Source organism: Cyprinodon tularosa, unplaced genomic scaffold (genome assembly GCF_016077235.1).
Source record: "Cyprinodon tularosa strain WSP-4 unplaced genomic scaffold, ASM1607723v1 ctg272, whole genome shotgun sequence".
Lineage (NCBI taxonomy): Eukaryota > Metazoa > Chordata > Actinopteri > Cyprinodontiformes > Cyprinodontidae > Cyprinodon > Cyprinodon tularosa.
In genome coordinates this window covers 207,343-234,643 of record NW_024038977.1, presented here as the reverse complement: position 1 = coordinate 234,643, position 27,301 = coordinate 207,343, and the positions used below count along the sequence as shown (strand labels likewise).

General features: G+C 37.8%; 1 protein-coding gene across 1 annotated transcript in view; it reads right to left on the bottom strand.

The window, feature by feature from the left end:
* The window catches only part of trip4 (thyroid hormone receptor interactor 4), a 136,145-nt gene extending 109,555 nt beyond the window's left edge, over positions 1 to 26,590 (bottom strand). The window contains exons 1-11 of the mRNA XM_038289789.1: positions 26,418 to 26,590; positions 25,432 to 25,613; positions 25,110 to 25,240; positions 22,011 to 22,229; positions 21,853 to 21,931; positions 21,658 to 21,763; positions 19,708 to 19,923; positions 19,493 to 19,622; positions 17,485 to 17,678; positions 17,246 to 17,370; positions 16,689 to 16,780 (exon numbers count right to left, since the gene is read on the bottom strand). Of these exons, the coding sequence (XP_038145717.1) occupies positions 16,689 to 16,780; positions 17,246 to 17,370; positions 17,485 to 17,678; positions 19,493 to 19,622; positions 19,708 to 19,923; positions 21,658 to 21,763; positions 21,853 to 21,931; positions 22,011 to 22,229; positions 25,110 to 25,240; positions 25,432 to 25,613; positions 26,418 to 26,497 (1,554 nt within the window). The 5' untranslated portion in view covers positions 26,498 to 26,590. The remainder of the gene's footprint in view (positions 1 to 16,688; positions 16,781 to 17,245; positions 17,371 to 17,484; positions 17,679 to 19,492; positions 19,623 to 19,707; positions 19,924 to 21,657; positions 21,764 to 21,852; positions 21,932 to 22,010; positions 22,230 to 25,109; positions 25,241 to 25,431; positions 25,614 to 26,417) is intronic.
* Positions 26,591 to 27,301: the final 711 nt, after the last annotated feature.

Sequence of the window (27,301 nt, the reverse complement as noted above, 5' to 3'; positions counted from 1 at the left end):
CATCACTTTAAACAAAGCTGCCCATTTTCCTCTCTTACTCATTTTTATCACTAACTCCATAGTTTCGCTTTTTTGGATCATTCTCTCTTAGTGGAGGAGATCCCAGTAGAGCAATTTCTGTAACACCCCAGCCTGTCTGGCACCGACAGCCATGCTACATTCAGAGTCACTTAAATCCCTTTTTTTACCATTCTTATGCTACATTTGAAATTTGGTAAGTAGTCTTCGATATGTTTAGATGCCTAACTGCATCATATGATCGGCCAAGTCACTACTGAGCACTTGAACAGATGTACTGTACACAGTGTTGGGCAAGCTACTTGTCCAGTGTAGTGAGCTAAGCTATCAGATACTCAACAATAAATTAAGCTTCACTACACAACAGCTACCACCTAAAGAATTATAGCAAGCTAAGTTACACTAATGTGTTAAAAGCAGCTTAACTACATCAGAAGCTACTTAACGTTGTACCAACCTAATGTCAATTCAAAATGAGTCTGACACACTAGTTAAAATATTTATTAAAGATCAGCCAATGACATATCACAGTGTAAACATTGCTTTATGATCAGCATATTAAAATAAAAACTAAAGGAATTACTAGTAGACAAACTAGTAAACAATCTGCTGTTATTAGAACCAAATTAAAGGTACTGTGTAGTGTTCTACACACCGAGACATGGCTATGAGTTTGCATTCAATGGACATCTCTAGGGAAAACAAAACCCTACAAAAGACCTCAATTAAACAGTTGATTCAAGTAACAAACAAAATTGTTTACAAAAGAAGGTGAAAAAATAAAGAAGCTAATTAAGAGATGCATATATATATATGTCTCACCATTTAATTTAATTTCTACCTACATATTTATTCATTGTATTTTTGGAGGCAATTAATTGAATGCTTATTTATTTATTTATTGAGCATTTATTTATTTATGTATTTATTTTATATACGGTAGAGTTGTTCCTCCATAAATAAAAACATCTTGTCTGTGCAAAGCCTAAAAACAGATTTATGTAAACATCCTGTCAGGTAAACTAGGCCATGAAAACACAATATGGAAGTTTCACTACTGCTCTCTAATTAGAGTATCTTAGTGGCACATAGATATGGGAGAATTATCCTGCCATAATGCAAGAGCACATCATTTCAATTTGAGAAAAGAATTTCATCTTCTTGCTCTCAAAACTTATAATGCTCACACTCAAAACATGCGCTCTCTCTCAAATATTTTCTCTTCTCTCTTTGTTTCTTCTCTCAGATTTAATCCTTCTTGCACAGATATTTTCTCCTCTCGCTTGCCTCCTTTTCTTCGCGCACAAACCGCGCTCTGTTACGCTCGCAAACCCGTAGGCTCTGCTTGCGGATTTGTTTTGCTCTCTCAGACTGCAGTTGGATCGTTGCCTAGCAACCTTTCCAGCCAATAGAACGACAGCCTCGGAAAGGGTGCGCTTGTTTAACTCTACTGAGTGTGCCTCCGCTACTACGCCACTTATAAGAGCGTCAGCTGAAACTGCTATTTACAGTAGCTTGTGGCTGATTGTTGTTTCAAAATAGAAAACCTGGTTTCATTTCTAAGTTTTGCCCTGGATTTTGTAGCGTTTGTGGACGCTGCGTCGCTACTTGATCAAAACAATAACGTCGCTACAGGAAAGTTACTTGATAAATAAAGCAGCGACGCTACGGTGAAGCTACTGGAAAATGTAGTTAAACTAATAGCTTCGCTACATGTAGCGGCGCTACTGCCCATCACTGACTGTACATAATCAAGAGGCCCGTGAGTATATATATACATATGCTCATGTTTCAGACCTCCTGAATTCATAACACTTAAATAAGTCCCTTTTTTCTTCAAAACAAACATAAAAGCAGAAAAAACAGTCTCTGCTATGCAAATAATCCTAATAACACTATTTATTTTTTACAGAAGTCATAATGACATTACTGTGAATACCAGCTGAAAATAAATCCCACTAAGGAGTTTTAATAGACAAGGGAAGCTGTATTTTGAACACAATGAGAGAAAGATTAATGGCACTAGAAGCATGGTTGGCCCCTCTCACCTCCTCCCTCTCTTGCTCCCTTTTCATACTTTCCTCTCCTCTGCTGTCACTGACAGGAAGTTGCTGAGCAGACATGTCACCCAGTAGAGTACAATTGAGTTTGTAATCTCTGACCCGCAGTGGCAGAGAGTCTCTAGCTCTCTGTCTTTCTAGTTCTCTCTTTTGAGAAGAGAATTTTGTTGTAATACTGCTGCTGGGCTACAGCTTGCAGGGATAAACATTGCTCTCCAATGAGCATACACTGGCTTATGTGACAAGGGGAAATTGTATAAACATGCCTGAGGAATGCAGAAACCCTCATAATTATCTAGAGGTTGTTAGCTGTACCATTTGCTCTCACATCTAGAAGGGAAAGGACATTAAAATAAAAATCTTTAAAAATCTCTGCTAACAACACAGCAGAAAAAACGTGGTCGGCTGTTGGCTTTGTGCAAAGTACTTACAGACTACGCCACACAAGTTGACACAACCTTCAGTCAATTTGTTCTTCCAAAGCACAGAACTGGCACACATACTGGCCTCATGAGGAGCCATTAGGGGAGGCATCGTCAACAAACACCAGATGTGAAGATGGGAGATAAATGTCAAACATATTGATTCCATGCTTCATTAAAGCCTGTTATAAGGAAGGGGAGGCAGAGTGTGGTAGTGCATCAAAAAGATCTGAATATTTACATCTATACAGGTGCCGTTTAATAAACAATGCTTGACACGGTTGGAGCTTTATTTCACAGAGAGAGCAGAAACTGGCAACTACAGTACATAAGAAATTAAAGTTCAAAACAAATAAATTTAGTAGTTTGAGTGCTTTCATAGGTGTAAGAATTAATCTTTTATCTGCTCTCCTCACAGGATTTCACTGGGAGTCTAACAGTCTGTTATTAACCAAGTACAGTCAATTAGATGGGGTATCAACTCAGGTAGCCAGCCCCCGGTGGGCTATTTAACAAAATGGCCACTCATAGCCCCTTTACTGTATGTGGTTGTTGAACAAAGAACAGTGTAAATACCGTCTTTCATCCAATTAACTGGAAGCGCAGAAACCAGTGCAGCAGTAGCATTGCAAGCTCTCCATTGCCAGACAAAACTCCTACTTTCTACTGTAGTACTTTCTTCAGGAAAAAAAAATAATTTCTCCATCCTCAACATCACCGTCTGTTGTGGATAAATTCTGGTTTTTAGGAACCATCTTTTCTCATGACCTGAGATGGTCCTTAGACAATGAACAATGCTTAAGGTGGCCCATCAGAGTTAGCATTTGAACCCCAAGTTCTACCTGCAGCAAGAGCTTCTGGTCATAGGTAGGGTTTATTAACACAAGATAAACCTTCATTATATGAATCACTTTATCTTTACTACAGCAGCAGCCATTCAAAATGGCCCATCCCATTTAAAAAACAGCCAAATGGCAGCAAAGTCCCCTCCAACTTCTAACCTGGCCTTCTCCTGGGCATGCATATTTTTTTACCCTCACTCTACTCCTTAACTGAATTACAGGGTCTGACTAAGATATTATGCTTATCTTTAGATCTATAATGTCCACAAATCATGGCAGAAAGACTATTATAGATGTTTAAAATGGAACTGAAGGACCAGCCACGGGCCCATCAAGGAAAGTGGGGAAATTTTGAATGCCTACTACTGTAGGTGTGTAATGGTACACACAGCTAAACATATTAGGTATTGGTTAATGTTTCGAAATAACAAAGTTTAAGCTTTATACAAATCTTGGGTTTGTTTTAGTCAAATGAAACAAGAGACTCCAACATCTAACAACATTTCACAGTTTCTGACAATAATAAGTTCTATCAGTATATTCCTACATTTCAAGAAATTACCAGTACACCACAGCCTGGTGACTTAGTAATGAAAATCCCTGATACAGAGCACAGTTTTGTTGTCTTATCCCAATAGTTTGAGGTTACTTGGTGTGACGTAAAGTTGCGCACATCATAAAAAGGAAATCAACCAAGATCCTAGGGCATGTGAGCCTTCATATCATACATAGGGTTGTGGACTGAAAGGCAAGTGGTTTTCTTCACACAGTGAGAATTCACCATGGCTAAGCTCTGTGTAACAATAGCCAGGCAAGCTGCCCAAATACATTCAGTGCCTTAAATACAAGCAAAGTTGTTTAAAATATAGTGCTACCTTCTGCAGACTAATGATCAACAAGATAAGCTGTCTACATTCTCTGCACAAAAGTAGACCGTGCTGCTGCAGCTGAAGAGGATGTGCTATCACTCATTTGTCTCATCACTTCATCCCTGTCAACAGTCAATAAAATGGTGCTATAGCCAAGATAAACCCTGCAGGCTTTTCTGTTCATATTCCCAAGGACTGTGCATGAGAAAATAACTACGTAATGACTATGGCCTCAGCACAATTGTGCACTTTAGCAGAGAGAAACAATAGTGTTATAGATATATTATAGAAGCCTCTTTCTGGATTCCTCCATTAAATGGAATGAAACTCTTCATACAGACTGGTATTTAGTGAGCTCGATTTTAATGATGAGTTATTTTAATAAGGTGAGGTTCTGCTTACAGCCTAAGAGAAAGCTTCATGAAATGTACAGCTTCCTTTACTGCTTTGTATTGCCATGATCAGCATTGTGAAAGAGGAACACATGAGAACAGAATAAGGGACAAGACAATAAAAAGGGTTTGAGTGTCAGTTTCCCCAAAAGCGTGACATTTAATGTAATGGTCTGTGGACAGCAGTAGCAGCCCATTTTAAGTCTGGCAGATGGTTGTATGTATTTTCCATGCGGCGGAAAACCTGACTTAGGTTTGCTTGGTCATCATCCAGTGCTGAGGGGCTCTTAGCTGAATGCATTCTACACACTGCTGCAGAATCACATGATGTCTGACCTCTCTGCCATGGCAAACTGCCCAGGGAGAGGGAGGAAGGGGAGGAATGGCAGTGCATGAACGAATTTCAGAGAAAAAAAAAGCCACTTGATGATTGAAACATGCTTGACTGACAATAAGTGCGCACTTCTGTTCAGCAAACATAAAATGAATCGGCTGTGAAGTTTTACGGTTTTACACTGCTGACCTGTAAAACAGGTCGGGTAAAAACTGAGGTGGGAATGACAGAGGGGGGAAAAACAGGTAAGAAGCTACCTCTACTGACTCAGTGTTGGTGAAAAAAAAAACAAGGGGAAGAAAGAAATAGCATATCCTGACCTCCCTTCCTTTGGAATGCATCCAATATATTCTGTGTGTGTTAGAGAGGCAGAGTGTGTGGGGCATGCTGGCAGGAAGGCTTTCAGCATATAAATATCACATTACCACACAAGGCAATTCAGGCATCAGTGGGGGCTTCAAGCCTCCCTAACAAGCACAGGAGCTCCACAGTGGAGGTCAGGAGGAGAGCTTGCAAAAAATGGAATTCCACAGGAAGCATCACTTCTTTTAACAGATAAGTGGTTACGGGTTTAGAGCTGTTTGATGTGGTCCAAGCCCGGTTCCTGTTACCTCACATGTGCTTGTCTGCACACCCTACTGAGCAGCAGAACAAGAACCAAGTTAAACACTTGCTGCAATAAAATATAATACTCAACAACTTACAGCCCAGTTCAAATATAATAAAGAAAACGTCATATAAAGACAAAAGTATGTCAGAGAAAGGTGGGAATTAAGCACACAAAAGAAGTCATTTAAGCATCTGACCAACACATTCCCAGATTGCCTTGAGATACATCTGATGATTCCCAGTTTAGTCTGCTGCAGAACAACGACGTCAAAGAAAAGTATCTCCAGTGCAGAGGAGAGCAAGCAGACGAACACCAGATGGTCTGGCCCAAACAAAACCCCTGATCTCATCAACACTGAGTCAATCTGGGATTACACTAAGAAACAGAAGACAACGACACAGCCAAGATCCACAGAGGTACGGCGAAGCTGTGAGTGAGCTATCTGCAAAAGGGTGACATCATCAAGTACTGATTTGATTCAAGTGTATGCTTTTTTTGTGTTCGCCGCACTTTGCCTGACCATGTAAGAGGATTATCTTAAAACTGTCCATGAGTGTATAAGTTGTTAACATCTTAATAAAAAAAATTAAAAGACTGGTAATGTCTTTCCTGAGATCTCTGCACACAGAATTATGTTTGTTCTCTACATGTAGGGAAACCAGCATGTTTAGAGAGCTTTAGTTGTTGGAAAGAATACCAAGTTTATCAACAGGTTTCTTCTGATTGGCCTTATTTTAACTATTTCGAGCGACCAATCTGTGGAGGGTGTTGAACATTAAGGTGTTGGAAAGGAGGGCTGTCAACCTTAGAGACTTGAGCTCATCGCCAATTACAAGTCATGACAATACCAATAGATGCTGGTCCCAACAATAAAAAGGCTTTGGTTGCTTGGTTATCAAAAAAGACTTCCACTGATTATTAAAAAGGTATTAATAGGGTGACATTAAGTCTAAATATTCTGAAAACTACTTTGAAGAAATTAGTTCTATTTGAAATCGTTATCAACTAGTGAGTAATTAATCTGCAATATGTTAATGTGTGTAAAATCTCGGGGTGTAGCAACAATACATCATCTACATCGATACACCAAACAAATGATTAACGATATAGTTATCTTAATTAAAAATAACAACAGCTATCTACAGCATATTTTTTAAGATCCATGTTATTTTTAAATTCCAGGGGCATAAGAATTTTTATATCTTTTTTTTTTTTTTTTTTAAACAATGATTCAAAGACTTGATTCCTGATAGAGTTTAGAAATAAAATTGTCAAATCACACTGTTGTATTTTTTTGTTGATAGTGTAAACAATTAGATGGGCAGATGGTATCACATTGTGTTGATTAAAGAATTGTGGATTAAACTGAAAAGAAATTGTATTGTAAATTTGTGATGTTGGGGTTAAAATGGTGCTTTACAAGATGAGGCAAATTTATCTATATATCAGAATTCAGTACAAAGACAATTCAAAGTACAAAGACAATAGAATAGAAGCAGAATAAAAGCAAGTAAAGATCAAAACATGATCAAAGCAGGTAGTAAAGCAAATAGTTGGATCACAACCTTGAACTAATAATACTTCAGTTGGCGGTTTGACTTCAACAGTCAAACGCAGCTCTAAACAAATTAGTTTCTAACTTTTGACTTAAAGGAACACAGGCTTTCAGGACTTTTCCTGAAAGCCTGGTGCATAGGAACTAAAAGCTGCTTCTCCATGTTTGATTCTAGTTCACTGACAACAGATTTGTTATGCATTGAAGTGCTGATGCATTCAGTGATTTATAGACTAAAATTTTAATAGATTTTAAAGTCTATTCTCTGAGATACAGGGAGCCAGTGGAAGGACTTGGTTGTGATGTGTTCTACTTTCTTAGTTCTAGTGAGAACACAGGCAGCAGTGTTTTGGATCATCTCATCAATTCTACTGAAGATAGATGCATGAATGGTGTTTTCATAGATCCTGCTTAGACATTAGTCCTTTAATCCTGGAAATGTTCTTCAGGTGATAAAAAACTTACTTAGTATCTGCCTTTATGAGCCTCTGAAGGTTCAGGTCTGAGTCCATCATGACACCAAGATTACAACCACAGTCAGTTGTTTCTTACTATTAGCTGAGACTGTGAGATAACTCTGGATCTCTCCTCCTTTGTTCAAAAGAATACTCCTTCAGCTTTGTTTTTATTCAGTTGGGGAAAATTATGGCACAGCCATGTATTGATCTGTTCTAAGCATCAAGCCTGACGTGTTCATAGTCACCTGGTGACATTGTGATGTGTCATCTGCATAGTTATGTTAACTGATCTTCTTGTTTGCTATAATCTGAGCTAAAAGGAGCAAGTAGATGTTGAATAGAATGCACCCTCTAACATTAAAGGGTATAGAACAAATGCAGCGTGATACTAAATTCCCACACAATGGGAAGTAAGGAACATAATAATATGCAAGAAATTTCTTTGTTTCAAATTAAATAAACTAAAAAATAAATAAATCAATAAAAATACAATGGTTTATTCCAAAGATTATAATTAAGCAAAAACATAAGTTTAATACCAGAGCGATAACCAATCATCACTATTTGTGTACTGTAACTTTGGGGCCAAAATCCATTGATATTTGCATAAGCGTCTCTTCCCACTTTGCAGAGAAAACACAAACTCTTCATAGTTGTCAAAAAGCTTTTTCCCCACCAAGTTTGTTTCATATCTGACCTTTGTTTTTATGGCTAAATGACAGAGTTCAAGTTTATTACTAATCTATTTTATCCTTTTGAAGACCAATTCTGAGGTGTGTTTGAGATAATTGTAGAACTGAAACACACAATTTTCTGCATGCCTCAATCCTTTTACATACATTTAAAGTACATAGCTTGGAGGTGGTACTCTGACTTCTTTATTTTTCTCCACAGCATACCAGTGGCAGTTAAACAGACTTGGTATGATGCTATAACCACAATGCTTGACAGCTGGAAGAGATTTTTAGTGTTAAAAGAATCACCTCGACTCCTGCAAACTTATTTCTTGTCATTGTGCCCAGACAGCTCAATCTTTTTGGTTTGCCGTAAATCTTTTCTCCAGAAGTCATTTGGTTTGTCCACGTGAGAAGCCGTTGAAAGGTGTCAATTTCTGAGTCGGCATATTTCCTTCTAGGTCAGTACAATCTAACAACTTTCCTTTAGACTTAGAAGGACGGCTTGTGTAAAAGTGTTAAAACTTGAATACAACAGTTTTTTTTTTTTCCAACATGAAGATTGTTCCAAACTTAAATCAAAGCTGGTTTTGAAATGGATAGAGCTGGTCAATGTTTGGTGAATGACACAGGTTGGTTTTTAACTCTATAGAAAATTAAGGAACTATGCTAAAAAGACACGTCTTCACCAGGACATTAGCCACAAATAGATGTCTCTAATATTTAGCCAGGATGTCATTGGTTAAAGCAAAAGTATTGGGTTGTTGTAATACTTTATTAGTGCACATGGGTTCAAATGGATGGGTTTAAGTAAATAAACTTGAACTCTTAGTTCTTGCTCTTAAAACTAATTGAAGCTGTATGCTTCTTTATTTTTTCACTAAAGAAAAATGTGGATTAAAAGCCTCTTTAGATGACTCAATGAATATAAAAGGCTTAATCGAGTTTTTGAATCTAATTCACAATATACTGATCAAATGAAAGACTAACTTTATGAAACATATCCAGGATTGGTTTTTATTTCTGTGTGAACAATTTCTTAAGATCCTTTTGACTGCAAAATGTTTGAAACAAAAGATCTGGATAAAGGCAACACATTTTAGTCAGGATTAACTTTCTGGTGTGATAACCGTATGACCATAACCAGGGGCAGCAAACCTAAACATCTGATTGTCTAAACATGGCAATAAAAACACACGTTTTACAAAAACTGAAGGCTACTCGTTCAAATAGGACACTAATACATCAGCTGGGATCTAAATCATAGGCTACGTTCACACTGCAGGCCTTAATGCTCAATTCCGATTTTTTTTGTGAAATCCGATTTTTTTGCTTTGCTGTTCATATTTCCAAATAAATGTGACTTGTATGTGATCTCATGTATGAACTGCAGTCTTACAACGCAAGTGTCCTGCATGCGCAGTAGAGGACGCAATGACGTCACAGGTCAATGTGCTCCATGTTTACGGAAGTAAACATGGATGGTAGTGCTGGCTTGCATCTAGCAGTCTTTTCCAACCATAAAAACTCATTATTTTCAATATGTTTAAACATAAATATTGCTCTCCACATCATCATCTGCCATGGTTGTTGTTTTTCTTGCCACTTCTGCGTAGCAAAACGCAGAATAGTGACCTTTGTCGGGTATTAATGAGGTTCAGGTCGGATGGCCGTTCACACACAGGTCGCATTTGAAAAGATAAAATTTTATCGGATTAAGGACCACATAGCCAAGTGGCCTGGGTTGGATTGGAAAAAAATCAGATCTGTGTTGTTCAGACTGCCATGAAAAGATCAGATCCAGGTCGCATATGGACAAAAAAAAAAAAACGTATTTGGGTCACTTCGGACTGCAGTTTGAATGTAGCCATAGAAAGCATTTCAGATCTGAAAACTGCTCCCAGTCTGGTGACAGTGTGACAGTGAGCGATTATTTCAAACAGGAGGACTCTGCTACTAGACCAGCTAAATGGAATTCAGCCTTCGTTTTAGATTATTCAAGCATTCGCTTATATATATTTTTTGGTTTTGTACAAAATTGTTCAGAGTAAAACTGCCTTGGCTTTCTCAGTGAATGTTTTAAAAGGTCAAATAGGTAACGTCCAATGAAGTCAACACCAGCTGAATCCCACTGATGTTAAATATTCATAACCATTCATGGCTCAAATATGTGTTTATCTCATTATCTCACCACGATCGTGGACTGATCCCATGGTTATTGTTTGTGAGCTCAGTAGTGATTTGATGGTCTGACTCAAACTCCATCTGCATCTGCTGCAGATGTGAAGCAACACAAAAGTATGAATGCATCTGAAAGGTGCGGAGTAAAGTTACCAAAAAGGAATTATTCCAGCATTTAAATGGCTTTAATGACAGAGCTGGAAGCACATTAACCTGGTAATGAAACAACCCATTTTCAACAACAACCCTCTCATTTTCAATATATAAAACACGTAAAAAAGAAAACATTTTAAAGGGAGTTATAATCCCCAAATTAGTTTCAAATATATGCATTTTATTAAAGGAAAAAACAAACAAAATTATATCTTCAGCCACCTTTACCTTTTAACCTTCAAATGAAAGCCAGAGCGTCTGTCTTCAGATTCAGCTAATTAGTAAGCAGAGTCCACTTGCGCATAGTTCAATCTGAGTTTAATTACAGCCGTTGTGTGAAGCCTCAGAGGTTTCTTAGAGAAAAGAGAACAAACAGCCTCCTGAACACAAAGAAAAAACATCTGTAGGGTCAGAAAAAGGTTTTGTGAAGTTTTGCAGAAGGGAAGGGTTATAAAAAACCTTCTCAAGAAAATCAGCAATAAGTTCCACGGCATCTCTGGAGGAGCTGAGGAGGTCCCACATGTCAAGGAAAAAGCCAATAAACAAAGAAAGTTAGAAGCCTATTTGCAGTTTGCTGCCATTCAAGTTGGAGATAAAGAATGTTAATAAGGTGGTGAAGTCAGATGAAAACCAGAATGTCACTTATAAAAAAAATAAAATGTAACACAATTTTACCTGAAAACCAGAAATACAGCTGCCCCATTTTTATAACCCTAAATTTAGAGCCAGATAACAGAATAGTACAGGTTAAAGCATGTTCCAGTCAAGAATCGCCCAGTTAAAGGTATAGTTGAGGATTTTTGCCAATTTTTGTAAAGACTTTAGGTAACAAAAATGCAGATGCACAACCCTGTACCCGCTCCCGAGAAGGAGCGCCTATTAAACGAGTGCAAGAGCTAGGGGTGTGGGAAAAAATTGTTTTGCCGATATATCGTGATTTTCAGCTGCCCGATATAATATAGATTTTTCAGTTCCTAGTATCAAATTGAAGACGTGGACCGACTACAACCCGAAACAACATGGATACCAAAATAACTAAATGATCAATATCTTCTGATCAACTTATACAGCACTTGCTGTTTTATTTAAACATGTAATTTTGATAGTTGGGAAAAATATCGTAATATGTAGTGTAGGGATGGAACGGTTTATGAAAACTGTCTGAACCGTTCGGTTCGACTGTCTCGGTACGATTCGCGTGTGTTTCGTTCGGTTCATACGCTGCTCCTTTTTCTCATAGGCGAAGCGATTACACTCCAGAGCAGAAGGTGGCGGTACTGCAACCAAAGCCAACCACCAGTAGTAAACAAGAAGAAGGAGAAGCGAAGCAGCATAGTAGCAGGAAAAAATCAGTTGTTGTGGAGAATTATGTGGGTATGGTGAGTGGGAAAGAACAGGAGTTGAAAGACGCGCCAGCAGCACTTTATAGGTCTGCTGTATGGGACCGCTTTGCATTTAGAGTGACCTACGATGACGACGGAAAGAAAGTTGTGGATAAAAGTGCAACAGTGTGCAGCATTGTCCAACACATTTTGTTTATGCTAACAGCAACACGACCAACATGTCATGCTAACCCCGAAATCCCACATACTCCGTCAGCGCTCCGCTGCGCTCCAGACCGCCTGCACAAAGCAAAGCCTACAGCCTCCACTGTGGCTCCCATCAGCTCCGCTCTGAGTTCCTTGGAGATGGTAGAGAGCATGCACGAGATGATTAAATTCAAAGCAGCAAAACATACGGAAATGATCCAGGGTTTCCGCGGATCATTAAAAATAATTATAATTCATAAATTTTTAAAAAAAAATTTATTTATTTTTTTTGGTGTCACAATAAACATATACCGAACTGAAAACCGTGATCAAGAAACCGTGAACCGAACCGAACCATGGATTTTGTGAACCGTTCCATCCCTAATATAGTGATATTGCAATATCGTGATAATATCATATCATGACCCAAGAACTTTGACATGTATTGTATCACAACACCCATGCCGATACTCACCCCTAGCCAGAGCATGCAGGAGCCCATTTGTCCTCCTGCAAGCTCAGTTTAAATGTTGCTGTTTGCATCGTTCATACAAGCTTACTTTCCAAAAGAAGATTTGCAATTTTTCCACTATGTCAGACTCACCACCGGTATGTGGAAATGGGGATGAGCACGTAGGACGGCCCAAGATAAACATATCACCAGAATGATTGACAATTAGGAGGACCACTTATTTTGATGATCCACCCAGAAAAATAGCATCCTCCACTATAACTTTAATTACCAGAAGTAAAATTCCAGTAAAAGAAGAGGAAATCGGAGATTTTTCAGTGAAAATATGTGAATACTTTTGTACGATGCAAATATGTTATTCAAACACACCACCAATCTGTCAGCTGTTCATATCCATAGCCGAGTCCATACTGAGCAGTGAGAGAGGAGGGCAGAGATGGAGCACAGATCATAATGGCCATCAAATTATCGGCAGTAATGGGGGATGGGGAGCTGGAGCGGGTGAGAGATTATCTAGAGGATGAATCAATACAGTAGTCAGTTTGTAATGAGGAAAAGAATCGGTCCAAATCAAGCGAATAAAATCCAGGCTCAGCTGTAGGTTTGTTTTCTACACTGACTGTCAGTACACTGGCATGGCTGAGGCGCTTACTGGTGCAGCAGCGCCCCAACAGGGGAAAGGCTGCTAAAGCACTTGGATGACATTTAAGTGGTGATGACATTTTCAGCATTTTTTATTTTTTTTTATGAATTCCTCCTGCCTCACTCATGCACTCCTGATCTACCCGCATTCCACTTTCTCTGAATATATTTCAGACATCACTTGGGACAGATTTAGAAAAGCCTGAAGAATAATGGCTGTTTGTCCTTCACCACTCCTCTTTTAACCACCCACAGCTGCCAGCTCAGGACAGTAAATCCTACACCTCACCCACTCACACTGCCTAGCAGCACAGCTATGTGCTACTATGCGCCAACACAACGTGCCTTCTTGTAACTCGAAAGGAAGCGAGATTAAAAGGCTAAATGGATAATAGATGTTGTTTTTTCAACTAAAGTCATATGAAAAAAAAGGTGTTAACCTACAGCTTAACACCATCATTAGGCTTTTGGTGATGTTGTTCCTCTCTGGTTGACTCACAATTTTCTACATCTGCCTTGCTCTGTCGTTTTATTTTCTTTCAAAAGGGGGGCCTCATGTGGGGTGGGGTGCTGGTGGTGGTGTGTGTGTGTGGAGGGGGTGTTATTTATGGCTGCTTGGTGCAAGTGGACACGCACACACAGATGCACACACACACCCTTTCACGGGATGAAAGGGCAGTAACACAGCCTGCAAACATGATTTTACAGCCCTGGGTGGAATGAGTGGTGGAGGAGAGAATGAGGACAGAGCACAAAAGGGAAAAGCCCTTAAATTTACAGGTCCCAGCAGTCGAAAAGCAACCGTGTAGCAGCACACATACTGAAACCTATTCAGAGAAAGGACAACTGAATGGATGCAGAAAGACACATGTGTGAAAATGGGTCTTAAAGACGCATGAAAATACAAATAGAACATCCCTGAAAAAAAAGTACTGCTGTGTTTTTTTTCTCCCCGAGTCTGTTTTGCAACAACAGACAATTTCCATAAGGGATCTACTCCAGTCCAATATAGTAAACAAGTGTGTGTGCAAACATCTGCAAGAAAGCTGGGGAGCTTTGCAAGATTGGAGCAGATTTGTCCAACATGCCTCTACAGTTTTTAAATAAACTCCTATCAATCTGCAGATATGAAGGGCCTTCACAGAGATAAACTACATCTGATTGCATGACTTAATTTTAAAATGTCATGTTCCTAAATTGGTTCTGCATCATCATCTAAAAATATCATAGAATTTCTTTTAATTAGATGCGTAAAATAAAATACAGAGAGCCAAGATACATTTTCAGAATTTACAAAATAAATGTCCCCCAATGCAGAAACATTTATAATCACGTTCTGTCTTTGTGCCGACAATCAAATAGTCAATGCAGTCCTAAATAAATGCAATAATATTAACAAAACATGTAAAAAATTTAACTACTGATTTTTTTTACGGTTTATATAAATTTGATATAAAAAGTATACACAAAATGCTTTAATGCCATAAGTTTGTGGTTCATTTGACTAATATTTTCTTACTTGCATTGTTTCACTAAAGCTATGCTTTGCAGGGAAATGTCTGAGGGTCGTTATCAAACATCAGGTAAAGGTGCAGAGGGATTCACAAAGCACGAGATCTACTATGGATCACAGCAAGGATCATTTTCACGTGGAGTAAATATGCTCCTGCAGTGGCATTACCAACAAATGGGGCACCCATTAAAATAAAAATAAAAATGAAAGAAAAATGATGCAAACTAGCAAGAGGCCCATAGAAATGTTATATAACTGGAAGGAGTTTGACCATATTGGTTATGCAGTACAAAAAAAATGTCTTGGACATATGTCACCATTTGCGAGCAGGGAAAATGTTCTGCCCAAAAAAAGAAGCAGCTTGAGTCGCGTAGACGAGGCTACAAAGACAAAATGACTAATGGATCTGTTCTTATTGGATATGTAGCAGCCTTTGCTTATCAAGAACAACATCTAAGCCAGAAGAAAAAAAAAAAATAAAATAAAAAAAATAATATATATATATATATATATATGTAAATCCAAAAGATGGTGTTAAAGCATGTTAGAAGCAGCATAGTGCTTGTTTCGTCAAAAGGTACCACGCTTAATGTCTCAAAGAACCCACCCCTGAATTTACACTGTGTCAGATTACGCCTTCTGCTAGTACAAAAAAGAAAGATTGTTGCAAAAATGTCAACAGGGGCTTCAGTTATGTATTAATGTAATGCTGTTTACATGTAACCAAACATATTATTCGGGTGAGTGACACGTTATAGGTCACATTAGAGGAGGAAAACCCGCATTTCATATTTCATTGAGAAATTCCAGTTCAAAGCAAGTAAAATGAGAAAGTAAGACTGAAGAAACCAAAAGCGGTGATCTCCACATGTACAAAAGAAGCAAGGAATGTGTTGGGTTTTTTTTTAAGCCAAGATATGTTTGTTTCATCAGCTAGCTTATTACATGCAACATCCCTTGAAATACATCCACATCCTCACACCCACAGGGATGAGCAGAAACAAAAAGTGCAACACTGCAATGGAAGAACATAAAATATGAGGTTTTGCCTTAAAACAACCCATCCACAATCAAACCCAAACATCATTAGCAACATTAGCACTATAGCAAATAGAGTCAACATAATTATTTTGTACATTAAAAAGTCAAAGAAAAGACTAATTACAATTTCAACTGAAGCTACATTTAAAAAAGCCCATTTTATTCAATGTTTATTTTAACTGGCCTTCTAAGAAACATAGAGCATAAGGAGATGGTGCTAACTCATTTCCCCCCAGAGCCAGAGGGAAATCAGCTTAGATAAACATGGCACTGCAACCAAGTTTAAATGTGATAAACTGACAAAATAGTGGATCAATCTTGATCCTACTTGACAGGACAGACAGTGGATTATTTATAAAATCTAAATTGGAAAGATTTTAAATCATCTATGCTAAATAGCTGTCTAAATAAAACAGTTTATAAGCTGTTGCAATGCTGGACAGGGCAGAATGACACCACATCCAGAGGAAATCAACTGCATCTTCTCTGATTTCAATCTATCAAACCCACAGTGACTGGTGGAACTGCTGGGTGTATAAATACCAGGATCATGGGGGTGCAGTGAAGAGGCTTGCTTTGTGTTTTTGTGGTGCATTCTGCCTCTAGTGGAAGATAATATGATCTGACAAGTAAGAACCACTGATAAGGTGCGGTCTGACCTCTGCTGGTGAAAAATTACTGCAGCCATATAAAAAAAAACAAAAAAAAACAAAAAAAACATGAATTCCCAGTCCAGTTATTTAGGACTAAATCCTTTCTGAATCAGGTTAGGAAGTGTGTAAGCTTTTAATGACAAATTTACAGTATCTAGCATAAATACTGAATATGATAGGACATAAAAAAAAAACAACCACAGCACTAAATTCTCAAAATAGCATTTCATTATTGCTGTTAATTCAATAGAAATATAGTAATTCACCAACCTGTTCTCTAAACTGCTCTTGAGAGAGGCAATCGATCACGTTAACACATCCCAAAAGGCATCCGGTGGGATAGTCTTTGGGAAACTTTGGCTCTGCGGAGATAAGGATGGTAGTACCAGAAATTATTCACATGTCAAACACTAAAGCTCCACACCTTTTTCAGCCCATTTCTACATATTCTACATATATACATCCTACTGATTATACTGTTATTCATAATTTAAAAGCTAATGGAAGCTAATAGAAAGAGGTGAACAACTCTTTTTTTTCTAAGCCAATTCTAAACAAAAAAGGTTTTGGATCAGTTCAATCTTTTCCGGTTAAAACAAGAAGCTTTGGACTAATAACTCTACAAAAAAGCAGAATCTGATTTAAAGGAAGAGATATTTAGGTATAAAATACAACCTTTTACCCAAATATAATTACATTTAGCAGTTTTCAAAATCACATATACCTGTATATTAATTTGTTTCTTTAAATTCAGTAGCAGTAATTTGGTTTCTCAATAAAAAATTCAGGGTTTGTTGAACAGTTTCTGGTATAAATTATAAATTGACCTTTCTTGTAGAGGCAGCGGTACATTTGTTCCACCTCAGCGATCTCCTGAGGTGTGGGTTTTTTGGCGGCTGCAGCTATCCAAAGGCGACCTCGATGTGACGTATACCAGGTCCTTCCTTCTACCCTGTAAACAAAACACAAACATTACAAAAATCACAGATATTTCAAATTTATTTTTTTTCTAATAATGTAATTAAAAAGTCTTGCTGATTTTAAAGATTTACATTTGATATTTTACCTCTTAATGCCTTTGACCAGCAGTGATGCCCACGGCTGATGCATACTGAGACACATGCCTGGATCGGACATCTCCTGCAGCTCTTTATCTTGCAGCCGCAACCTTTGGCGTTCTTCATCCCCTTTCTGCTCCATCAAACTTTTCCTCTGCTCCATCGGTTGCTTGTTGTGTTCCCTGCCTCCAATGTCCACCCACTAGGAAGATTTATTGGAAGGAGAAAAGACCCCAGTTCATGAAAGTCCTTCTTATAGTTTATAAAATGGATCATTCATTAAATTATGCTTTAAGTGCCACTGAGATGTTTAAAATAAAGACAGTGGCAAAATATAAATGAGGAGGCTATTTAAAAGTGAATTAAGAAATGAATGTTTATTTAGGCTAGCCCTCCACCTCCTAGCCTGAATAAACAGCAAAACTTCCTCACAGATAAGAGAATGGCTAAAAGAAGAACAACAAAGTTGATGTATTCCTGAGCTGTTAATCCATCTAAAAAAATATTTAAAAATCAGCGGCTTCACTTAATTCTCCTTGCATGAATGGTTGATTGTCCTGTTTTTCTCTGTGTTGCCCTGCGACAGACTGGCGACATGTGTACTCGCCTCTCGCCCATAGACAGCTGGAGATAGGCACCAGCACCCCTCGCGACCCCTATTGGCATAAGCATGACGGAAAATGGATGGATGGATGGATATATGAAAACAGGAGGCGTAAACCTTCCGTTTGAATATGATCTGCAGAAGTATGCGGAACATATGCTGATCATCACAACATACTAAACACTGGGAGGAGCACACGCAAACCTTGCCAGTTAGCAGCTGCAACACGATTAATCGAACCTGCATTTTGAAGGTTAGGTTTAACCTCCCAAACAATAATGTTGGTGGTTATTGTGGCTAGAAGGAGAGATACGTACAATGACAGAGAAGAGAAAAATACAGCATCCCTATCAAATTTAGAATTTTAGAAAATTAAATAGTACAGAGAATCATGGTTTATAATTCTCTGTACTATTTAGTTTTAAAATAAGCAATGCTATTTTAAAACTCCTTGCAAAACCCAATGTTGCTGCTACTGGATCATTACTGTTCAACACGGAATTTAGTGGAAAACTGAGTATTTTCTATTTTTTTGGTATGTTGTCCATGTTCAATTTTAAAAGTGGATTTGGTTGCATCTCCTTACATTTATCTGTGCATACTTTTTTATCATAACCATCAGATCAGGTAAAAAAGTAGTGCGAATAAAGCCTTTCTTTTGAAAACTGAAATAATCTAGTTAGGCAATCCCAGCACTCGTACATTTAGTGGTGCTTTATCCACAGAAGAATGGACATTTCTCTGGGTTAAATAATGTCAAAATGCATCATTAAATCTTATTGTTTTTAACAAAAAAAAAATAGCTTCACTCAGTATGTTGACTGACTGTAACTCTCTTTTTATCAAATTCCGATATTAAAACCGGCTTATAGCTCATCTGCTTAACTGCTTCTTTCATAGACAGTGCTACCTGTGGAGCTAGTTTACCGTAACCTTTTCTAAGATAGGGTGTAATTATGGATCAGTGCTACCATGTTATTTTAGTTTGTCTTTTTCTATCTTTAAACCCCACTCAGCCTTGGCAGAAGGCCGTTCACATTGAATCTGGTTCTGCTGGAGGTTTCTTCCTGTTAAAAGGAATGTTTTCCTTTCTACTGCCTCTGCAGGGATGCTTGGCCAAAGAATTTGCTGCAGCATCAACACAACAATGCAAGGGAATGTTGCTACTGTCGCTACATGCTCATCCAAAAGCAGCAGGTCCTGCTTTGTGAATTGCTGTTATATAAATAAAGCCTACTAGTGGATCGACATGGCATGGGATTTATAGTGTCTTGGCGGAGCCCTAACCGGACCTTCTCTAAAGCATATTCACTGATACCTCAGTAAGTTATTTTTTCAAGACATTTTCTTATATTAAGAAAAAGAAACCCATAAAACATAAACCCATTACTTTGTTCTTTCAAAGTACTTACTTCAGGTGCAGACTGCTTAATGTTTGGGTTGACCAGCACCCTGAGGTTCTGCATTCCACCTTTTCTCTCAGAGTAACCTGGAGACTCTGTTGTTGACCCACTGTTCATAGCTTTGAGGGTCTCGTCCAACCTGAACAAAATATTTATAAAAATGTTAAACAGATTCAGCTGTTTGTAAACATGCATGAAAGGAAGATGCATACTAGTGATCATACTTGTTGTAATACTCATTCATATTGTTTCCCTCATCAATCACTTGTCTACCAGCGAAATCCAGGGTGATCTTCCTGTCCTTACGAGAGGAGTGGCGAAGTTCTCGCAGATCTTCTTCCATTTTCCTCAGCTTCTCCCTCTCATTTGGCGACAGCCACTGATTGGATTCAGTAGCAAAGTAATCCGACTCATCGTCCAGGACCTGCGTCCGTCTGACACTGGAGTCGAAAGGGGAAGTGAATTAAACAGGTAAATTATGATGAAGTGTCTTATATACAGGTGCTGGTCATAAAATTAGAATATCATGAAAAAGTAGATTGATTTCAGTAATTCCATTTAAAAAGTGAAACTTGTATATTATATTCATACATTACATACAAACTCATATGTTTCAGATGTTTATTTTGTTTAATTTTGATGATTACAAATGACAACAAATGAAAATCTCAAATTCATCATATCAGAAAATTAGAATATTACTGAAGACCAATAAAAACAAAGGATTTATAGAAATGTTGGCCAACTGAAAAGTATGAACATGAAAAGTATGAGCATGTACAGCACTCAGTATTTAGTTGGGCCTCCTTTGGCCTGTATTACTGCAGCAATGCGGCGTGGCATGGAGTCGATCAGTCTGTGGCACTGCTCAGGTGTTATGATAGCCCAGGTTGCTCTAATAGTGGCTTTTAGCTCTTCTGAATTGTTGGGTCTGGTGTATTGCATCTTCTTCTTCACAATACCCCATAGATTTTCTATGGGGTTAAGGTCAGGAGAGTTTGCTGGCCAATTAAGAACAGGGATACCATGGTCCTTCAACCAGGTACTGGTAGCTTTGGCACTGTGTGCAGGTGCCAAGTCCTGTTGGAAAATGAAATCTGCATCTCCAAAAAGTTGGTCAGCTGCAGGAAGCATGAAGTGCTCTAAAACTTCCTGGTATGTGGCTGCGTTGACCCTGGACCTCAGAAAACACAATGGACCAACACCAGCAGATGACATGGCACCCCAAACCATCACTGACTGTGGAAACTTTACACTGGACTTCAAGCAACGTGGATGAAGTGCCTCTCTTCTTTTCCTCCAGACTCTGGGACCTTGATTTCCAAAGGAAATGCAAAATTTACTTTCATCAGAGAACATGACTTTGGACCACTCACCAGCAGTCCAGTCCTGTTTCTCTTTAGCCCAGGCAAGACGCTTCTGACGCTGTCTGTGGTTCAAGAGTGGCTTGACACAAGGAATGCGACAGCAGAAACCCATGTCTTTCATACGTCTGTGTGTGGTGGTTCTTGAAGCACTCACTCCAGCTGCAGTCCACTCTTTGTGAATCTCCCCCACATTTTTGAATGGGTTTTGTTTCACAATCCTCTCCAGGGTGCGGTTATCTCTCTTGCTTGTACACTTTTTTCGACCACATCTTTTCCTTCCCTTCGCCTCTCTATTAATGTGCTTGGACACTGAGCTCTGTGAACAGCCAGCCTCTTTAGCGATGACCTTTTGTGTCTTGCCCTCCTTGTGCAAGGTGTCGATGGTCGTCTTTTGGACAACTGTCAAGTCAGCAGTCTTCCCCATGATTGTGTAGCCTATAGAACTAGACTGAAAGACCATTTAAAGGCTTTTGCAGGTGGTTTGAGTTAATTAGCTGATTAGAGTGTGGCACCAGGGGCCATCAATTTTGAACCTTTTCACAATATTCTAATTTTCTGATATGATGAATTTGAGATTTTCATTTGTTGTCATTTGTAATCATCAAAATTAAACAAAATAAACATCTGAAATATATGAGTTTGTATGTAATGTATGAATATAATATACAAGTTTCACTTTTTAAATGGAATTACTGAAATCAATCTACTTTTTCATGATATTCTAATTTTATGACCAGCACCTGTACAGCTATTGAAATGTCCAGTTAGCCTGTTTCTGCCACCACACGGCAGTAAACCTCATAATACCTGTTCCTGTCATATTCCAGCAGTTTCTCTTTGTGCTGAACTGCTTTCTCCAACCCGGCTTTCATCTTGGCCTCCTGATGTGGCAGAAGCTCCCTTTCTGCAACATCTGGCAACGAGATACAGAAACCTTTGAGTACGACACGAGTTAAATAAATATTAATTCCTGAGCTGAGTCTGAGCAGCTTTTATTCTGACCTCCCATAAGCTTCTTCCTGAGTTTCTGACTTTTGTTGGAGTCTCGCTGTAGAATCTCCTGCTCCTCTTTAGTGCAAACCTGAAATAAGGAGACAAATAAGGAGGAGTTATAAGAAGCCAAAGGCTAGGAAACGGAGTGCAGGTTATTTTTTCCTCACCAAGCTTCCACAGAAGAGGCAGGGTCCTGAGCCCTCCTGCTCACACACAATACGCCCACAGCTGATGCAGTTGTTAATGAGGGCATGCTTTTGGGCAAGGCACTCGCAGGCGTGTCGCCCTGGGAGTAAAACTGTCAGCTTGTCCTGACCCTCTTTAGCGTAAAGGTTAACATACTTGGTTTTCTTCTTGGTCGATGAAGTGTTACCTTTTTCCTGGGCCTAAAGACAATGATGATTGAGTAAAGCAAACCAGTACACTGAACATAGAATATATAAGAAAAACAGCATTACGGTCAAATATCTGGAAAATGTCACCACTGAACTGGCTTAGTTAGGCATCCTACAGTTTCCTGAGGTTAGAGAAAACTATAAACAAATAAGCATAGATAGAAAAAATCAACTGGTACAAGGAGAATGAATGGAAGCAAAAATAAACTATTTTAATTCAAACAAAATGCATGTAGAGAAAATTATTGGGCAAGCGGGTACTTTTAGTTTGACTTTATTTAACCAGAAAAGATCTATTGAGATTGAAAATAAAATTTAAAAACCATAACATGGACAAAAGCAGCACTAAATAACTCGCATATCGAATTCAAAACTCGATAAGACATCACTGATCACTAATGAATACATAAATGGAAAAAAGTCCAACGTTAAATTCTAATTCTTTACCATATGGTTATTTCTGTGCTTGTTTTGAAGAAACTTTAATGCTTATTGGATTTTAGCGTATCAGTATTTGTGCACTGACAGAGGTCGCAGCTTAGGGAAAGCAACACCTGTTAAGATCTGCAGAATTATTAAGCAGCTTCTGACCAACTCTGTTGTTGAACTTGTTTAAAGTATTTTAGGGGGAAATGAACAATTTTGAAATTTTAAAGATATTTGGGTCGTCATAATATAGAGAAACGGTTTGTTGTAAAAAGTCTACAGGCTCATAACACAAAAAAAAGGGAGGCTAATTAGCTTCTGCATACTAGGGATGAGTATTGGCATGGGAGTCATGATACTTGGGTCAGAATAAGATATTATCATCATATATTGCAATATTTTTCCCAGCTATCAAAATAAAATGTATAGATAAAAAAGCAAGTCCTGTATTTATTCATCAGAAGATATTAATTGTGTAGTTATTTTGGTATCCATGTTCTTTGAGGTTTGAGTCAGTCCATGTCTTCCACTGTGACTCCCCCAACTACAGATATGGCGCTGCGCCGCAGAGCAAAAGGACTTCATACTGCCATCTGCCAGAGTGGCGTTGCTGAGGTAGCACATTTGCCCCCATTGTTTTAGGTGAAAATTTTTATATATATAAAAAATAATCGATACTAGTAGGAACTGAAAGATCAATATTATATTGGGCAGCCGAAAATCACAATATATCACAAAATCGATTTTCCCCCACACCTGTACTGACCAGAGAAGTACCAACTATAAAGCTACTAGGAAGCCATTCTCGTTTAGTTTTGTCATATCCCAAAACTGCAGCCTGTCTAGAGAGCCCAGGAGTAAAAGTTTTTCAGTGTGCAGAGACATTGGCTGCAAAGGTGAGACGAAACTGATTCTCAAAGAAGATTATTAGTTTCCCCTCGGTTGGACCAGAGCTATAACTTGACTTGTAAACAGATTTAAATGGTGCTTGTATGAACCGACAATATCAAAGTGTAGCTAACTAGACATTTTGAATTACAGATGGACTTTGTCTAAATCCATCTGGAATTACAGACAGTTTTTTTTTTTTTTTAAGCAGCGATACATAAAAGAATGCAGCTTTTTAGGAGGATATTTGTTCAGGACAATGTTTCATTACATGTGTGGAAGTACTCCACATTAAAGGTTTTCCAGATGAGGGTATAACGATAAAGTTCTTTTTCTCACTACCTGTTGAGAATTTTTTAAGTAGTAGGAGCTGCGATAAAGTAAAACATCAAACCCCTCATCTGGGAAACTGCTGTCGCTGCTTCAAAAAAAGCAAATGATAAAGAAATTAAGACCAGGGTTGTAAGGCTTATGTTGAAAAAAGACTGACCAAAATGGTCTCCGATTTCAGATAAATAGTCCCCTTTCTGTGACAAAAAATCATTAATTGTTTGGATTTATTTATTCTGTCAGGAAATATATATGTTTATGAGGATACGTGTTATTCTCTTTTTAAAGTAAGGCGTTGTAAAAATTAAGACTTGCAACAGGAGGACGTAGGTTTAGACTTAGACTTGCCAAAGGCAACTCAAACCTACCAAAAATAGGTTTGGTATTAATGTATACAGCATAGGAATGCATTCTCATACTACTAAAAACAACCTGATACTTATTCAGAGCAATACCATTTTTATCAGCTGTACTTGATCCAAGTTAAAGGTAAATGTTTTAAATTAAACAGTGATACAAAAAAACAGAGCTCTTCCTCAAAGGAACTAAATCAATATTCACTTCATGTTAACAGTCTGAGTGTCACCCTGGATAGCTTTCTATCTCTTATGTCTCACATCAATAATTTCACTTTGTTTGCATATTTCCATTGGCCTATTATGAAAAATCTCTGTCCTTCCCTTCATTCTGCAGCCATACCTGTTCTGTCTTGTCTGAAACCATCTCTCATCAGACATCCGTAATACTGACACTTCACCTGTTTAAATCCAGACTCCAAACACAACCCTTAAAGACTCTTTATTCTCTGTGATTTTAACTTTTGTTTGTAAAGTCACCTTGAGTGTTTTTAAAGCTTTCTAATCAAATGTATTACTATCAATATTATTACTAAAAGTCGTTCTTTGTCTCCTTAAAATTTAATAGACTATGATTGAAACTCTTCATCATAACTACGCCTTCATCTAGTACCCATATTGGTAATCAATATCCAGACTACTGAAATATAAGAACTCTTTAAAGGCTAATGTATGTGTGTCCGTAATACAGTGCATGTAGCGGTGTGTTTTTGTGAGTCTATATGTACAAATTTGACACTTATTACTTCTTTAATTTCATTATAAAAAACAAATGATCCAATGCTTCTAAATCTATGACTGTTACTAGAAGGATTACTGTCAGTTTTACAACTGAAATTTAAAAATAAAGAAAACAAAGATGTGTGCTAACCCTCATTAAATCCATGGGGGTTTTGACTGGCTCAGGTTCTGGCTCCGTTCGGGTCAAAGTCATAACTTCCTGCTTGTTTCGCCCCTTACGTTTGGACTTCTTCTGGGCATCTTTGGTGGCGTCTTGCATTTCTAGGAAAACAGCATTTTAAATTTAGGAAATCACAAATGCAAAGGAGGTACATATTATTCCAGTTATGTTTTTATGGTTATTTTGTAGATTATCTTAATTGTTTGTAGGTCTTTAGGTTAAAACTGTTTTTTTTTTTTTTGCATGTTTCTTTAACAAAAATTCAATACTGAGCCGATGTTTATCCTCCCACCTGTCGGTGAAGCAGAATCTTTGAGAAGAAAAAGACCTGCCGTGTCCGCACTTCGTCTTTGACTTTTCTTCAGTCTGCTTAGGAGCTCATTTATAAACTGGCCCTTTTTTCCATCGGTACCCTGAAGAAGGTCTCCCACATACTCTTCAATCTCCTCAGGTTTCTCAATGGAGAGAATGTAACTGGGAAGCAAAGAGTTTAACACATTTTAAAAAGCTGACAGTCTGCTCATCATTTTTTTTTTATTGCTGCCCTTCTAAAAGATGTTTTCTGCTCTTTGATGATAAAACAATGGAATTTAGACTGTAAGTGTTTCTAATTAACTCAAAAGTGAAGAAATGTAGTTAGATTTCAGATGCACCAGTGTTACAAACAGGAATGTTACCAAATTAGATATCATATCACCTGGAGTACAGTGGGTGTGTGATAGTTTATTGTGATTTAAAAATTAAGTTTTCCCCATGAAAGTTGTAGAAAATCATAATAGTGATATATTAACATTTTCAAATAACCTATATTCATATAAATCTTTAATAACTTCAGAGTTCCTATTAGAGTTGAATAAGCTACTAAACTACTTATTTTTTTTATTGATAAAAAAATATCTTGACTCTATAAACTGTTTTTTTATTACTCAAATTTTTACACTTAAAAGGAGGAAAAGTTTATTTACTTTTCACAAGTATAAATATTTAAAACACACTAAAAAGAGTAGGGAAAGCTCAGCACCGAGGAGCTAACTGTTAGCTGACAGTTAGCTTTTAAACAAACAGCTGCTACGAAAAAAAGAAGAAAAAACAAAAGAAAGAAGAAAGCCTGACCTCGCAACACTTTTATATGAGCTAACATAACGCCCACTGTCGTTGTGTCATCTTATATTAAACGTTTTATATTAACAGCCTACTTAGTAGAGCAGCATCATTACTAGCTTGCTTTCAGCTTGTGACAGGTAGTTCAAAAAAACACACAAAAAAATTAAAGCTTACTTGACAATGTCTTCTGATGCCTCCAAGCCAAATTGGTGGTTTAACTGGTCAGCACACCACTGCAGCAAAGCTTCAGTCATTTTACCCACAAAACAAATTAGGCGAGTTGAGAAAAATTGAAGTCAAGGTTTATTTCGTGATCAAGTTTCTAGCCGGTACGATATCAATGGTGCACACGGTGTCACACTCTTCTGCTCCGACTCACTCTGACAACTTATCAGGCTTTTAGTATTTTCTTGTCTAGACTTCTTCATAGTAGCTTCCTTGTGCCATGAACGACTTTTTTCCTTGCATTGAAAATATGCAAATCTCTTTTATTATTAACCAATGTCGCTCTGCGCCCGCGTCATGTTAACATCTGAGGACAAACATTCACACTAAAATCAATAATTCGTGCCTATTTTAAAGGAAGGCGCAAATTTCTTCTTAACCAATATTCAGACTTTCAGGATGAAAAGAAAACGTATTATGTTTCCCAATATCGTAAAATGATTTATGGTGTCATCTCTTCTAACCCACTTTACTGTCTATATACTTTCGAAAACAAAGAGAAAAAAAAATAAAGGCCACTAGACCCTAAAAATAATCTTTAAAATAAAGGAAAAGCCTTAGTTGGGCTTTTTTATATGGCCACAAGATGTCAGTTTTGTTCCAGTTTATTTTAAGTGGGTAAAGGTTAAGACTTTATGTGGGATTATTGTCTAATAGAGTAATTTTATCGTATGGTTTCCGAACATCACCTTTTTTTTTTTTAAGTTTTCAATCCCTTTTATGTTTTTTATTACATATTTTGTTACCTTATTACCACATGCATTTTGCTGGTATGTGTGATGAAACAGCAGGTTTTGTAATAAATGGATGCTTTTCAAATTTGTTTTACACAT